This window comes from Bombus vancouverensis, chromosome 9, assembly GCF_051014615.1.
Source record: "Bombus vancouverensis nearcticus chromosome 9, iyBomVanc1_principal, whole genome shotgun sequence".
Taxonomy (NCBI): Eukaryota; Metazoa; Arthropoda; class Insecta; order Hymenoptera; family Apidae; genus Bombus; species Bombus vancouverensis.
Window position 1 is genome coordinate 14624005 of NC_134919.1, and position 17371 is coordinate 14641375.

Sequence of the window (17371 nt, forward strand, 5' to 3'; positions counted from 1 at the left end):
CTTTGACGATCAAACAAGAAACCCACGTGGACGTCTGACGCACTCCTCCAAAACTTCGATTCCACCATTAAGTTGGACGTATGCTTTCAAAATAATACAAAGTTGCTTTTTCCTTTTTCTAGATATTACGTATTTCGTACTTCGTTCGATACAAAAGTATAACCGAATGCTAGTGACTTTGATTCTACGATATTACGCTTACGTACGATCTCAATACGTTTTCATCGCTAAGTCATTTTCTATTTCGAACGCATATTCTGAAACATTTACTTGCGTTACTTGCTCTTTTAACAAACCTGTGTCGTTCATTAAGCGCGTTTCGTAAAACTCAAGAATTTGAACAAATCTCAGCTTGATATTCTCTTGCTTTAAAAGACTCTTTCGGAGATTAAAAGTCTGTCGCGTTAAAGGAAACTGTCGTCGTACTTATACTATGACACCGATTTCAAATTAATAACAAAATCAACAATGCGGAACATACGAGAAGGTGATTCCAAAATTCTACATGATAATGTAACGAGTGAGTACAACCCTAGTCGATGTCAGGGTAATCCAGGGGATTTGATCGTCCGGTAGAAAAGGGGATTTCATTGCTGTCCGAATAGAACTTGACACGGGCATACACTTTCGGATAAACGCGTGTTCGCTCGTCTCCCATCATCTCAAATTGCAATCAATAGATAGGCGACGAGACGGCGCCGAAACGTGTCTTTATCCAACATGGTCAGAATACAAATAGAGGGTGTCCTAAAAGTCATGAGACAGTACATCGCGCAAACTCCCACGTCCTGTTGTTCGAACCGATGTCACTTTCGCTACCATACAATGCTAACGCGGATGTGTTTGCTCAACCACTCGAATGTTTGACTTTCCTACACGCGGGTTGTTCCATGTTTTAAATTGATTCGAACCGAGATATTCGGTGATGAAGCTTCGTGATAACGTCGATCAGATTTTTATTTGACAATTTCTGCTTGATAAATTGAGCGAAATTTGTAACGGATATTTTGAACAAACATTTTTCAAACGATAATTACAGAGATATTGGCATTTATGAAAGTTTTAAGAGACCTCTCGTTCTTTGTATTTCGATATCGAGAAACGATATTATTTAAATAACGAGAGATCGGTCTTTGATTTCCTCAATTTATAAGATCCGGTGTTTGAGGAATAAAGATCCATGTATTTAGATATCTGTATTTTGGTATAGAGAAAAGATATATCTAAATAAGAAAATAGCAATTTTCAAGCTTTAAATTTACGATATCAAGTTTACGATAAAGACCGATTTTTGTGGTCAAATCGAACGCGGAAATATAATTGAAATAATAAGTTCTTTCGTATTTTTAGATACTAACATTCGACGACCGTGAATTTGTCACGTTTTGAAATTTATAAATATACAAAAATCGCAGGAAGAAGATATGATGAGCACGCTTTTGTCAATTTTTATTTTTTACTCAATATCGCCTTATGAACAAAAAGAGGTATTTTAATATATCTTGCAGATTGAAGAGTAAAGAAATTTTTTGTCCAGAATAACTAATATTAAATCGAACCTAAATCTGTACGTTACTGCTATCGACACTTTGACTAAAGATTTCTGATTGATTCCGCCTCGCTGAGGCGGCTCTAAAGAAACTGTTCTCAATTCCTCGAGACGTTATATCCAGCTGAATCTCTTTGTAAGAAATTTTACAGCATTTTCTCACTCTCTAACTATCTTCGGAAAACATCCCATACTATACAAAGGGATATAATTTGTACTCTTAAAAAATTAGAAACCATCCACCGTCTAACGCATAATGCATCGATAATACCTCGTCTTTTTATGATAATAGCCTTCTCACGGTATTAAAACTCTTTGCTCGTTCGAACGGTAAACATAAAATGTTTAATAAAATCTCCTTGCAAGTACCTACACATACAAATTTCGTTGCTTTGCGTTATAGATAGTCATCAATCTTTTAATTAATAAACTCACGATATTTTCTCATAAAAATATCGTCGTAAAGGCTATGGCTTTAAATAAATCGTTTAGAAATCATTATTCGTTAATTTCGTCACTTTTTTTCCAAAGATAGTGATCGATCTACTATCTCATAGACACGTGTCTCTATACAGATATTATCAGAGGCGTTATGATTTTAGGCAAATGTCGTGAAACATTTCCATGAAGCATCGATCGATGTAATTTGAATGAAAGGTTCTCTTATTCGCAAGAGGAAATTCGTTTTTTTCTTTTTTTTTTTTTTTTATATCGTACGGACAGCTTCGTAATAGCCAACGATGTTTCAAAGTATTCGCATTTTCCACCGTGAAATTAACATTAACTGATATAATTCCAGTGTCGCTGTGGAAAACTTATTGTCGGCCTTTATGAATTCATTTTGCGACGACGCGGATTCTCAGGCGGATAACAAAATGCGAGCGACGCGACGTAATATCTCGGCGGCTTTTAAATTTGTGTGAACGGCGCGAGAACACCAGCCGTAATTTTCGTCGTCGTAACGACCGGTAGGCTCTCTGTATTTCTCGCCTCTTTAATTACTTCGATAAACAGTTGTCCCCTCGTGTGAAACGCGATCGAATAGGGTAACAGAGAGAAAGAGGAGGCAGAGGAGGATTAATGAGAGTGGGAGGTGATTTAAATACCCTCCACCGGGTTTCTTTTGTACTGTCGTGGAGGAATGTTTTGTTAAAAAAAGGATAGGGGAGTATCAAAGAATATTTCCACGGCTTCGCGATACGATAGACGAACTTTGTTAACGACGTGTTTAATTAGAGGCGCATTTATTCAGAAAATTGCAATGTCGGGCGCATAAGTAGAAAATGGAAGGATAAATTCGAAAATTCAATTAATCGTACGATGCAAAGTTTTATTTCTGCTTTTTCTTGGAAAAAATATTTCCACGCCCTCGCGATACGATAGACGAACTTTGTTAACGACATGTTTAATTAGAGGCGCATTTATTCAGAAAATTACAATGTCGGGCGCATAAGTAGAAAATGGAAGGATAAATTCGAAAATTCAATTAATCGTACGATGCAAAGTTTTATTTCTGCTTGTTCTTGGAAAAAATATATTTAGGATATATGTATTAGTTATATGCTACGTTAGGAAATACAGATATGTTAACAAATATTACGTCATATTATATTTAAGAGATAGCGAAAAGGACAATTTGCTAAAGTATATACTACGTAATCGAGACTACTACAAAAGCAAACATTTTCCTACCAGCAATTTCGATCAATTTCACCCTACGAGAGAACATTGCCAACCCTATCTAACTTTCACGTTGCAAACTTTCTTCGATTCTTTGCAGCCCTAAGCCATTAAATACCAATGTGGTATTAATGGAATTTTTTATTTGCAACTTCTATCTATTTAATTCGCGTTGTTCAATTCCGTAAACCATCGTAATCACGGAAGAAACTTTTAAAGACTCGTTTAATATCTTTTCTCGTTATTTCCTCATTTACCAGAATCTAACAATTTTATGAAATTATAAATTGAAGCACTTATAGTACTACGATAAATTATTTCAATTATAATACTTACGCCGCCATAACAAACCAAATTTTTCAAATCAAGGATATTCTTCATTTTTGTATCTCCCACTGATACAATGGCCTTCTTGATAGAACACCAAATTACTGTATTAGGTTGTCCGAAAAGTTTCTTTCGTTTTATAAGGCGATAATAGATGAACAACAATTTCTGTTTTATATTATTATATTATTTATATTATTTTCGTGCATAATTCAATAAATTAATATAAAACAAAAAACATTGTGCGTTCCACAATTTTTACGCATTATATCACTGCCTGGATCTTAATAGGCTAAATCTCCTTGTAGCCAATCACTATACGCGTAACAACGTACATCGATCACGTATCGATCTTCTAACATAAAGACATTACATGTTACATACAATGGTCAATCCTGCGCTGGCCATCGGAAGGAATTCTATTTGATTTCAATCCTCCTTTCGCCTGATCAAATGCAAACAAAAAGAAATAAATCCTACCTTCCTATATATATATTCCAATAATCCTTCCGTGCCAAAGCTACCTATCCAAATTTCAAACTCTGCTAACAAACAAAATGAATGAAAAATATTTTCAATGCTCGGGGTCGTGGTGGAGGCGAAGCACCTGACCTCGGTCCTTCCAAGCCCGGGAAATTAATGAAAAATATTTTCAACCCTCCACGTCATCGTGGATGCAAAGCACCTCGCCACGATCGTCGTCCTGGCTAGGTAGGATGGGAGGTGAATGGGCACGAAGACAAAGGCGGGCCATTCGAGGACGCAGGAACGCGGAAGCGGGCGCAGCCGCGGGTAAGTTGAGCGCGATGAGCGCCGACGCCGGCGAGGGCGACGCCGTGGACGCTGTGGCGACGCGGGGATGTCAGTAGAGATGCCGCGTCCGCGAGCAACGCGTATCGACGACGGTGTCAGTTAGCCCGACGGGGTAGCATCGGGGTGGTTCCAGGCGAAAGTACGGCGAGGGGCGCGTCAGGACGCGGCTGACGCTCACGCGACCGACCGAGCGTCCTGCGACTTCCGCTTCGACCGATTCGAACCCATTTTCACCGAGTTCTTCTTCTATTTCATCCAATTTGTCCATCGAATCGTTCGATTGTCGTAAACACGACACATTTAACGAGACATTCTCGTTCGATTGTTTCGAAGAATTTTGTTCATCGAGAAGAAAAATTAAGGATCAAGAAGAAACGAGTGAGATGAGAGACCAGAATGCCAGGAACGATGTGGAGGAAGAATTCAGAGATAAAAGGAGAGAAACGTACGATAAGTAGACGCCGTTCGGCGACGATCACCCTACGCGTCCCTTCTTTCTATCCCCCGAACGCGATCGATTTTATTCCTCGCCTTGGGATGAACGATTCTTCGTGCACGAGCGACTGATGGCTAACCTTTGAGCGCGGCTAACAGCAAGGTAAACATCGTTACTGCGGGCGACGATTTTTTAAACGCTTCAAAAGTGCCACTCTTCTTGTTGTTCCTAGCTTCTGATTAAACAGACTCGGTTAAGGGCGATGGAAAATGGTTTTAGCCTCGTTTCGCTGATCGAGGTGGCTGATCGTGATCGATCCGTTGATCCGTTGATTATTTGGTACGTGGACTGGCTGGGGGAGTAATCGGGTGTACGTATAGCCGGAAACTGCTATAACTCGCGAAGTTAAAAGGCGGGAACGACGATGCTGGAAAGCAGCCGCGAGCGTGGAAAATATCGGTGAATCGAGGAACGTGTGTCGCGGTTTACCGTAATCCGGAGGATGCCGTAGCTTTCTGCCGGGAGTTCGGTGAAGTAGCGAGCAGTTTTTGAATTTTTGATTCGCGTACTCGTTGGAGACGGAAGATTCCCTCGGAGAATGGCAGTTTCTGTTTCCTTCGGAAACGTATATTTTCCGAGTCGTATTCTTCTGGAAATACGAACGAAAGAAAAATTCTGTTTTTGATCGTTGCGATCTAGCATCGATTATCGAATCACGTTTCCCCGTCGAAGCAAACAATTAAATTCTTACAGGGCAAAGACCAGCATCGGGAAAGTAAGGAAGATCGAGGAGCACTCGTGAAATGGGAATATTCCAATCTTGATCGAAGAACACGTTCGAAAGTATCCTGGCTCGATTGTCTCAACGATGAATCGAGAAAACGAGGAAGTACGTTTAAACTTCTAATTTCAAGAAATACTTGGCAGAACGAGCATTCGAATTTCGTTTCTTTTAAACGTCCCTCTCTTAACTCTTCTTTGCTTTGTTTTCCCTCCAAGTTCTCAGTAATTTTATTACTTTTAACATGGTTATTAATTTTCACAACGTTACATTTTTTACCTTGTCATTATTTAGAAAAAAAGAGAAAGATGAAAAATTGACGAGAAATTTATGCGAAATTAATGGATAATATCTAATTCACGTTCGGAAGGTTTTTAGAAATAATTGTCTGAATGATAATGTCTCTGTAGCAGCGACCAGTCTCGCAAACGCTTTGCGGAGTTTTGCAAAAAGAACCAAGTTGCAAATGTTTGGTTCTGTCCGTGTTAATATACGGATGCCTTGCCGCAGTGACGTGGTGTAGATGCGCGAATGTCACCAAGGTACGTCACTTCCTCTGCATTACGGAAATCCAATCCGAGCATTGTACTACGAAAATTTAACAATTCGATTCACTTGACCGTTCGTAAATTAAGAAAAGAAGGGACTTTGAGTGGTAATTGTTCGTAGGTGATAATCAATTTCTCGAGGTACCCAATTAAAAGCACGAGACACGTGTCTCCCTGTGACGATAGCTACATATACATTCTCGTAAGTATATAGGAAAATCAATTCGAAACATCCATATTTATCACAGAAAAATCGAATTTTTCAAATTAGTTTGTCATAAAAATAAATTTAATCAACCCTGGAATATTCGAAATCGAAACGTGGATTTTCATTTAAAATTCGTTAAAATTAATTCTTTCTCCTTAAAATAATCTGAACGAGCAGCTTTCTGTAATCTGTTAACCGGCGAACATAGTAAATTTTCATTCGCAGAGATTAAAGTCCATCTGACTAAAATTAACTTGTCTTGATCAACTTTGAATTCCATGAATTTTTCTTAATCTTAACTTTGCATTTTTTCCAAATTTCTATACTGGCTGTTCCAAGTTTCCCTAGCCAAACTTTGTCGGTATATTCCGTCTATATAAATACGTATAAACCAATAAATTGAATCTTTTATCGTTGTCAGTTTCGTATCAACAGAAACGGTGAATATTTTGGAACGGAATACGACCAGCCAAGGATTATATTCGACTTAAACTTATATTCGCGTTACAATATAATAACCGCTGTGTATTTCACATTTTTTCTTATAATTGTTTGTACATTGTTCTTATAACAATCTATATTTATATAACGTTCTATAAAGTTAAAGTTTGGCCATTAAACTCTGCAGAATTTTTTCGAACTTTTTATTAAAAGATAACTTGACGGATTAAAATCCAGAAAGTATCGTAAAGTGGAAATTACGAGAGGGGAAGGCGACAGGATGAGAATTTACACGAAATATTTCATTCTATTGCAGGTGGCATTCATGGGGATGCTGTATTTGGTCTATTTGGTGGAATGTTATCATTCACCGATCAGGATCGATTTGTTACACGCGGAGAGCCAGGATAGCGTGTTATTGAAGATCTTGCAGCTAAAGTCGGCACAACCGACCATCTGGTGGAAAGCTGTCTCGTACCATTACGTGCGACGTAAACGTCAAATTACCCGGTACAGAAACGGAGACAATTACACGACGACGCAGGTAACGCATAATGCGCAACGTGCAACGCATATCTCGTGATCCAGACGAAAGGAAGTCGCGGGATGGTAAATCGTTGATACGCTTCGCGCGAGCCTCGCCGAACCTTGTTGCGAGGACAGATGGACCATTCGCTCTTTCGCCTTCTTTCTTTGTTAAAATTCTTGCTTAATATTTATTTCATCTGATATTACTAGTAACTTTATACGATATCAACTCTACACCCATTACAAATTCATAATTTAAGGTACAAAGAATTTCTTACGAATCGGCTGCCGTGACGCTTGAGCTGGTTCGGATAACAATTCGACGAAAAAATGTTTCAAGCGAAAATTCTTTGGCATCAAAGGAGTAATTCGGCGATCTATACTTTTGCTCAATGGCCCATCTATCCCCGATTTATCCCTCTTTCTGACGCTTTTCGTCTTCCAGGTCTACTACGAAAGGATAAACACCCACGCCGCCACATCTTTCTACTATTACGACTACTGTGGCGTAAAGGACATCAGCAAAGAGTTGATCCTGAATCCAAAAGTGCCGATCACGAAGATCAATCTCAGCAAAGGATTCGCCTTCTCGAACATGAGATCGGCGACAGAGTTTGAAGAGGCTAGGTCGAGATTCTTCGCGGAACAAGTATTGGCTAAATTGGAATGAACCGATTGGATCGTGGATTTTTGTTTTTATTTTCATTTGTGCGAAATTTGAAATTTCGAAAGTAGAGTCCAGGGTATGGTACTTGAGTTTTACACTGAATGAAACGAATCTTTATCCAATTTCTATTTCTCTAATTAAGTCTATGGAAGACAAATTTGCGTAAGAATCCACGGTCCATGAATGATTACAATTCTTGATTGACAATTATCCAGTGAACGAGTGCGATTCAACGAATTAAGATGCCATATTGTTCGAAGGAACTGAGAGACGACTACATGGAGATGAAAGAAGGTCTAGATCTCGGATATAATTCAAACCCCACGATGCTGGTGGCTGTTCTTGGCAACCCTTGGTTCACTAATCGCTACGTCTACTGGTGCTTGAGTGCTCTATTGCTCAGCTGGCCTTTGAGAGTGATCATAGAGTACAAATCGCAGTATGCTGACTATCAGGTGAAAAGCTACTCCATCAACTACTACTTATAGTCGTAGTTCGTCTGATCTGAATCTAATTTAAATCCCAAATAAAAATGACATTATCTCGAATGATATGAACAAGTCGAGGAACATTTTGATCGATATCATCGAGTTGTCGAGTAACAGAAACGGCATTACAATTCTCAGATCACCAAGCTCTTCGGAATCAACTATGACACACCAAGCGGAAGCGAGCCAATACACGCATCCATGAGCCAACAAACTATCAACCAGCCCGGCTCGTACATGCTGGCACCGAGTTACAGCGAAGCGCTTCTCATGGACCCAGCACCGGACCAACGACCAGCCGAGTCCCAAGACGCAAGTAGAATGGAAATGGTGCCGAGTTATTCGGAAGCGTTACTCTATCAGCGAGCAGAACAAGGCTGCGTCGTAACACAGGAAGTGAACGAGGATTCGAACCGTCGAGTAACGTCGCGCGAATGTACCTGTCCCTGCCACGCCGTCTCCTCTACCTTCGAAATGAACACGCAGGAAGAAGGATCCAGACAAGACGAAGAACACGGCCAATCGGTGGATCAGGCCAGACAGCCATTGATAGAAACCGCGATCGAAGTACACCCTTCGAATTGCACTTTGGTCAGCGAGACAGAGACCGGCAAGTGTGGAAGCTGCGGGAAATTCTTGGTCGAGGCACAGCTGGAGAGCTTAGAGATGTCGAGAAGCGAGTATAACGTAGAAAACCCTGAGACAAGTTCGATGACAGGGTTGCAGAACGTTAGAAGAGGTCCGAGGATCAGTATGATACCTAGAGACATGTCTGAACCGAATCTTAGGTCCAGATCGGAACTGATGGAAGTTGACACGAGGTTCCTTAGATTGAACGGACAAAGCTTGAGGAACATTCTAGAGAGCGACCAGGAAGAAGAATTTGGTATCGAGGACAGAGTGGAAGAGATTAGTGAAGATAAGATGAGCGAGCCAGAAAGAGGAAGAAACTTCAGGTTATCCCTTTGTTTCCTCGACGAAGCCAATTCCAGGTCTACAGTGGCTGTAGACGCGAGTAGAGGCGCGATACCGAAAAGGATAGCCAGCAGAAGCAGAGTAATTGCGAATCCCATGTCGAACGAGACTTGCGGACTGCCTGATTCGACAACGTATTTTTGTCTCAAGTCGATTCTTAAACAGAATAAACGGAGATACACTCTGATTACCGCAAGGGAGCTTCAGAATCTCTCGGACAGGGAGGATGACGATGTGATCAGACGTTTGGAGAATCGATCGTCGTATCACGAAGGCTGTATTCCGAATTCTGCTTCGAAGAACAGTGCTGAAGAAAAATTCGATCTGTTCTCGAGATCGAGAGAAAGCTTGGATGCAGCTTCTGGAAGGAGGAAGAAACAGTTATTGGAGAATATCTCCACGGATAAGAATGAAGATGGATCGAAACGTGAAAGCAACAGGTAAGTTTTTGATTAAGAAATTTGTTTAAAATTGGAAAGAAAATTGCTTAATGGCTTAGTACCAAGGCTTTATTTATAATCTATCTGGTTAAACCAAACTTGGTTAAACAAACCGAGACAACGAAACAAAGCTCAAAGAATCCTCCCACGAATTGAAATTTTCCCCCACAGAACTCTCATCTTTGCGAGTCCGATACAAGAAGTTTGTCCTGGCGATCCTTTCGGAGGAAAAGACGTAGTTCGAACGCGACAAGAAGTAGATTCCACCTCGCCAGACGAGTCACCAAACCACACAGTTCTCAGCCAACTCGGACGATCTCTCACCTGTGACCGGAAATCAGCTCGACGTCGATTCCAAGAGTCTCGTAGACAACGTTACTCGGACAGCTCCCATCCTTCTTCCTTTTCCTGTCCACTTGATCGTCAACATCCCTATCCATACGCTTTCTCGGCGTCCACAGACGCCGTGGACAACACAGAATTCGACAAGAACGTTCGACAAACCTCAGCTCGCGTTTACCAACACGCAACGTCTTTTCCACCTTACGAAGGATCGATTTCCGGCCACAGCGACAAATTTACCGATCAGCAAGCTACGATACACAGAATTTCTCCGATGAACGTTCCTAGGTCATCGAACAAGGCAGAACTGACCCGTTCATTGACCGAAAGACGAACGAAAACGGTTCGAAACAACGCGAATTTTCGACGAAGCTTTACAGGAAGAGTAGAGGATTACAGAACGGAGAACAACAAATGGGCGAATCTGAATATGGAGACGTCGTTATAACGAAGGGACACGAGATGATAACTATAAATATCCGTCCTGCCACTTTTCAACATCCTGTACATACAGCGTAAATGCGATTTAATCGGCCCCGCCTTTGCATCGAGCCGGAAGTTGCTCTCGAGTAGGAAGAAACTGATCTTTTGGTCGAACTTTGTTTTGCAATGATACCGAGTTTTGTGAATTTCCTTTGCAACATATAATACTTTTTAATTAGTCGAATCCAAAAGTATCTTACTCTTAAGGAGCGGAGATGCTTATTTTAAATTCGTTGTATATATTCCAAGGTTATATAACAAAATTCATGCATATTTTTTTCTTACATTCGTTCACGAAAATATTTCAACACTTGGCATAAAAATTTTCATGCCAAAAAGCTTTTCTTATCGAAGGAACCGTAAAATATTGCAATGAGACGCAATTTGTAAAAAATTATTCGTTATACGTTTTGAAAAAGAGTCACGAATTCGGTGTGCCTCAAAAACAAAGTTCAGCCGACTGTTTTGTTTTGAAATTCGAGCGTGAAACGCTGTCGATCTTGTCAATAGGGGTTGTGCCATGGACTGGAAAGAAAATTCTCTGTTTCTTAGAGGGATGCACCTTGCTAATGGTCGTGAGCGCGATTTATAATTGATCCAGCGTCAATTATGCGTGCAATTTTTGCGCGAGCTTCATGAAATGAGAGATCCTCGAAGAGCTCTACAAGATCTTTCGATATAAAATTCAGGGGTAGGAAATTTGAAAATGAGAGCTATTTGTATACAGGCGTTTTTATCCTGTTGTGTTAAGTAAGATAGCATGTTTATGGTTATGTCCATGGGGTTTCAATTATATTTAGATCGTATTGTTCCACAATTCTCCTCGATGAAGTGTTTCGATTTTCGGCTAGTAGGATGAGATTGAACTAATCCCTCGTTATACTAAATATATAGAGCATTTTATATAAAGTAAATTAATAGAAATTAATAGATCAATTACAAAACATTGGACTAGATTGTTCGTAAATTGTACGATTCTTAATGAACCACATTTAAAATATATTATAGCCAATATTAAGGCTGTATAAGGCTGTATATAAAAATTAAAAAGGAGAAAAAATATAAATTAATAGACATGAATCAAAAAATCACAGATGAAACTCTGAAAAATAATAACTATCGCCAAAATATAAATAAATAAAAATTCATTGGCACGAAAACGTAAAGAAAATAAGAAGAATGTATATATTATGAGGGTTGGTTTATTCTTATCCTAACTTCAAAGTACCTCTATGTCCTTCAGAAACATAGAGTATGGAAACCATACCGTGAGGTTAATTCGTACGAACTTACTGTTCGTAAAAAATGTTCGCTCAAACATAAGCAAGGAAAAACACGTAGATTTTACAAACAAGAAGATATTGAAGCAAAGTAAGAAATATAGGAAATCGAAATAATAATCGAATAAATCGAAAAGGAAAAATCCGTGCCGAAAAACGATTGAAAGTTTTCGCTTCTCCGTGCACATAGAATTACGAAAAAAAAGTACATAAGTATATATATACATATATACAATATACATACACACATATATATTTTTGTCTACATGTTTGCTCGCTGCAACAGAGAAGAAAGAAGCTATCCGTAATTCCGATCATTTTTACCGGTCTCTCGAAATTTTGACCGAGAACTTTGTATTTATTAGATATATATATATATACATATACTATTATTATCGTAATATTATCGCGAGGAAACAAAACGCACCGTTAATGCTTTTAGGAGGATATTTTTCATATACGAATAATGTGTATTGATGCCAATTGCTGATCGTGATAATCATTGATAGAAGTCACTATATTAAAAGAAAATAATCATGGTATGATTAAGGGTCTAAAATTTTTCTTCCATTTTCCATTGTCTCTAAATGAACTAACAAGTCGACGGTGTATTCTTGAAAAGTATTTGATTATTATATTCTATATCTTTTACATAGTACATAGATAATATTGTTTAATATTCATTTGATGCATATGAGGCTAGTCAACGAAAGAATTAATAACCTTAATTATAGCATGATTATTTTTATCTAGAATAAATTAAACACACAAGATTCTGGTATCTGTAATATATACATGTGTTTGTACGTGTAATTTTACACGATGATTCGCCTTTAACGAAAAGCAAGATGAACTAATTGTAAGTGCTACTTATCAACCCATTCGATTTTAATCTATTTATTGATAGAAAAAGGATAACTAAATCTTTAATCGAAATTTGAATTCTTTCAAAAATAACGAAGAATATGTATGAAATACTACATGATCGTATAAATCTTTTTTCTAATGTAATACTCAATTTTGACATTTATTCTGCAAAAAAACGTATATTCGAATGGGTTGAGATTCGTTAGACGCATCGTAGAAATATCTGAAATTCGAAAATTCGAATACCAGTTAGCTGTTGAGTCTGTACTTACGATTTCCGGATTCTAATTACGAGAACACCGACAAAATTTGCTCCATAGTCACTAAATTTTCGTCCAGCTAACAAAATCTTTCACAAAATCACCAAAATTTCCAAAATATCCCGATATTTATTCGATTTTCGACGCTACCGGATCACACGACGTACACACGTTCGCATTTCGAACTACCAAATCACCGAGAATCACAATTACGATGCGAGAATCGCAAGAATATCGCGAGAATCGCAATCAAGTCTCGCCTGTCATTTTAGCGCGAAATTCAAACGAACAAAAGCGTAGTTGAACCGCTATATAGACGTAGGCTTATTGCAATTTGTTAAATGACGATCGACGAAGCATGTGATAATGAAATTCGATACTCACGATGTATGTATGTATAAATGTTAAGCATCTCAGGATAACGCGTGTAACTACTTTTTAAGTTTAAAACGAACAGCGTATGACGAATTTTTTGCTCTGCGTACGATAGAACGTTCGATAAATACGTCTGACCAAAACTAACTGCAAAGAGGCACTTTCCGTAGCAGCGGATATCATGACTCGAATACATAATGCAGAAACTAAACGCAAAATATTTAAAAATGCAGTTACATCGTGTTGGAATTTGATATGATATAATTAAAATATAAATAGTATAATTAATTAACACGAGAATTAAATTACAACTTAATAGCTGTAGAAAAATAATTTTATTAAATAGGATGCACATTGATTAACATCAGAATTAAACGTTAAAATTTGAAAGTGTCTCTTCCAACGAAATATTCGAGCCTTTAACGTTTGAGAATTCAACGTTCATCGATTCATAAGTTTATAGTGGCAGATATCTAGGCTTTAAGATGTAATCGACGATTTTGAACATTAACTATCCAAGTTTGAATAGTCGAATGGTGTTTATCCTTAAACGTGAATTGAACTTTGCGTTGTTACGAATCAACCATCCGTCAAAGCATTTCGATTAAAAATGAATATTACGAAAATTTGGCTATAGCAAGAAAGAAATTGTACGCCAAGAAGGCTTTCGCGGATTATTGCTTAATGCTCACACGATCTGAAACCGTGGTATTGGAATACTCATTGCCATGCAATGTTTAAGAACATAAACGTACCCATGCCGTCTCAAAAAAAGTGCTCTTCTAAATAAAAAATTGTTAATATGCGGTGAATTCTGTCCATTATTGCGCGATAATTGGGTAATGCGTTTACATGCGTTACGTACACGCATATTCGTTTGCGTAAAAAAGCCTGTAATTGTATACTGCTGCATATGTAATTATTATGATTATTATTAACGACGATATACAAATCATTCTTGTAAAAACAAAAAAAAAAAAGAAGGAAACGATATGGTATAGTATAATAAACGTTGACACAAAAAAAGGAACTTGTTTCCTCGAAATATTTACTACTTTTGATTAATCTTTTACACACATATAAAAACCATTATGAGGAAAAAGTGAAATAACGAAATGGTTTGATTCCAATGTATTTTTCTAAAACGTGGGAGAGTATTAATAAAAGTATAAGTACAGACACGAATGAGATAATAACAAAGATGGGGTAAAATCTTTATCATAAAAAAAAATTATTACGCATAAAATGACCGATACATTACTGGCATATTATACAATCGAATATGACATTAATATATCGGACTGTTAAAACAATTATTCGTGATACACGGTTTGCTGTTGTTACCGACGTTTATACACTTTACTTTTTCGTTTTACTTTGTTTTTTATAAACATCCATGGGAAAGGAAAAGATAGGAACCTTTCTTTTTTTACTTGTGCCCACTTTGCTTGCCATATTAAACAATAAAGTGTCTTTACATAACCATAATAAATATATATTTGTGTTTCTTCTTGTAAACACTTGGTGTGAACAGAAATAACATATAGGACTCTTCATTTAGTTGGACTAGCAATATTGGCAAATAATCGCATCAGGCTAGTTCTCAACGATAGTGAATTGCGCAGTAGCTTTTTTTCTTAATAAAGCTAATTTTTCACATAACCATTTTGTGTGTAGTAGACTCGGTAATAAAGCGTCTTACTTCGCCAAAGTGAATATGTATTATCGAATTTAAGAAGATACACACCCTGTAATTGGAATATATAAGTACGATAATATTTACAAATATTAGATTTTTTCAAAGATATATTTTCATTTACCTGCCCTGGGTATCTATGACTTCCTGCGTAGACTTCTTCTTGTGAATCTCTCCTGAAAATCTGCAAAAACAATTAGCATAAAAATACTAGAACCATGGAAATTTTATTTCTATTTCTAAAGTTAAAAGGTAAACTGATATATTTACAGGTATTATCACGCTTATAGGTGGTGGCAATGGTTTGTAATCAGACTGAATTATACCATTTGTTACTCCACTTTCTAAATCATCTCTTGTTTCATATTCATCATCCTCTTCCTCTTCCTCTTCAGACTCACTAATATGTACTGATACTTGATTTGTTTCTGGTTTTGACCATTCAAAATATAGTCCAAAACCTATATCATAGCCATCCGTTGCAAATTCCCAAAATAAACACAAGCCATCTTCGTGCGTTGGCACCCTAACCGTTACGATTTCTCCATGACCAACTTTAATAACTGCATCACCATCTTCTCTCCTAATGAGTTGCTTGAAGGCATCTACACCCTGTCTAGTCCACATTTCTGGTGGAGCTATAGGTGGGTAATCATCTGGCAATTCATCAGAATCTTCTCTGTTCAATGTGGCCGTTTCATTTGTTTCTTTTGGCTCTTCCTTCTCAGCATTTTCTGTTGTGGCAGTGTTTATTTCTGGAATTTGATCTTCTATGACTAATTGGTTTTGATGTAATTGTTGCATGTACTGATGATAATGTTGTTCTTGCAACTGTCTTATTAGTACTCCTTGTTGCTCTGGATTGCCAGGATATTGTTGCTCCGCATACATTTTGAATTGGTAATATGTTTGTTGATTTAAGGCATCTTGAATTTGTCTCCTCTGTATTTCTTCCTTTAATCTAGCTTCCTCCTCTTTCTTTCTTTGTTCATCTAATTCTTTTAACCTCCTTTCTTCTTCTACTTTTCTTGCTTCCTCCTCCCTTTTCAACCTTAACTTCTCTTCGATGTCCCTTCTTTGTGCTTCTACAACTGTTCTAAACAGGGGACATAGCTTGTCTAGCAAAACTATAAATCCTTCCATTGCCTGTTCCTTGGATATGTTTCCTAGATTTTGCCATGCTAAGCGTCTGTCCTTTCCAATTACATCCAACACACCCAAAGGTGGTGCATTCTCTGCAGTACATTTGCCATGCGTTACTTGCTGGGTAAAAGCCACTAGCTTTAATTTGTCTTCATAAGACAAATGGACAGCTTTGCCTTCCTTTTCTACAATTTTTACACAATTTGTATAATTGACATGTTGACATCGAAGGAAGATAATATTATCTATACATTAAACTACTGATGGAAAGAAAACATAAGTTACAAAATCAACAGTAAACTATATACATATACACCAATCAACAGTGAAGTTCTCATGAAATTTTATACTTCAAACTTTAGACGTGTTGGAAATATATAACATAACAATGTAACAGCACGTATCCGCACAGACATATGGTTTTTCTAACATAACTCAAAGAAGCGAATAGCGATACTACTTTAATAAACTGACAATATGATTGACTCACCTTTATAAAAATTGACTGCGATTTTGTACAGTTCCTTAGTTTCAAAACCCCATAGATGAGGCTCCCACCTCTTTCCACTCTCCTTGTCATTTTTGTTTTTCGCCAAGTCCTCCGCAGATATCGCCAGTTTCTCGATTTTCTGCTCTACCGAGGAAATGTCACCATTGGTGTCCGCCATTTGCAGTTGCATTGACACGTCAAATATTGTTAGAAGCACCCTAACCTTCTATTTCTAACAGTATGAAACATTTCAAAAATCTTTATAAAGATCACGCAACTAGAAAACTATTGCACTTGTAGATACGTATCAGCACACGTTACATTTACAATAACGTTTGCATACGTATAATTTGGTATAATATTAATAGCCTAAACCCTTCCCTTTATTGGTCAATTGCCACATTGCCACTGTATTATACCGATTATGATATAGTATTATCAAAGTCAAATCGACTTTTATAAATCGATTTCTACATAACTAGAGCAATTGCGAAAAGAAATGTGAGCAATTAAATTAAATAAAACTGTTTAAAGAAATCATTTTCTAATTAAGC

At 37.6% G+C, this 17371-nt stretch overlaps 2 protein-coding genes across 5 annotated transcripts; one reads left to right on the plus strand and one right to left on the minus strand.

Moving 5' to 3' along the window:
- The first annotated feature begins 4445 nt into the window (after positions 1-4445).
- On the plus strand, positions 4446-14958 carry LOC117158799 (uncharacterized). Of its 4 annotated transcripts, none has more exons than XM_033338080.2 (9): positions 4446-4967; positions 5559-5694; positions 5997-6128; positions 6256-6336; positions 7100-7327; positions 7757-7960; positions 8239-8433; positions 8605-9881; positions 10053-14958. In XM_033338080.2, exons 2-9 carry the CDS (start codon positions 5674-5676, stop codon positions 10669-10671), a joined length of 2757 nt encoding a protein of 918 aa, XP_033193971.2. In that variant the 5' UTR covers positions 4446-4967; positions 5559-5673; the 3' UTR covers positions 10672-14958. The 4 variants fall into 4 exon arrangements, with proteins under 4 accessions (XP_033193971.2, XP_033193975.2, XP_033193976.2 ...); XM_033338084.2 differs by having other exon boundaries at positions 4446-4814; XM_033338085.2 differs by lacking the exon at positions 6256-6336.
- On the minus strand, positions 14958-17234 carry LOC117158800 (Golgi resident protein GCP60). The gene is made up of 4 exons (XM_033338088.2): positions 16818-17234; positions 15455-16512; positions 15309-15368; positions 14958-15236 (listed from the first exon to the last, which is right to left on the minus strand). The coding sequence occupies exons 1-4, from the start codon at positions 17005-17007 to the stop codon at positions 15135-15137; spliced, it is 1410 nt and encodes a 469-aa protein (XP_033193979.1). The 5' UTR covers positions 17008-17234; the 3' UTR covers positions 14958-15134.
- Positions 17235-17371: the final 137 nt, after the last annotated feature.

Coding starts and splice junctions, on each gene's coding strand:
- LOC117158799 (XM_033338080.2), top strand. CDS start 5,674: ATGAATCGAGAAAACGAGGAA. Junction 6,337..7,099: donor ATAGCTACATATACATTCTC/GTAAGTATATAG, acceptor ATTCTATTGCAG/GTGGCATTCATGGGGATGCT. Junction 8,434..8,604: donor CGCAGTATGCTGACTATCAG/GTGAAAAGCTAC, acceptor TACAATTCTCAG/ATCACCAAGCTCTTCGGAAT.
- LOC117158800 (XM_033338088.2), bottom strand. CDS start 17,007: ATGCAACTGCAAATGGCGGACACCAATGGTGACATTTCCTCGGTAGAG. Junction 15,369..15,454: donor CTATAAGCGTGATAATACCT/GTAAATATATCA, acceptor TTGTTTTTGCAG/ATTTTCAGGAGAGATTCACA. Junction 15,237..15,308: donor GTCATAGATACCCAGGGCAG/GTAAATGAAAAT, acceptor TTCCAATTACAG/GGTGTGTATCTTCTTAAATT.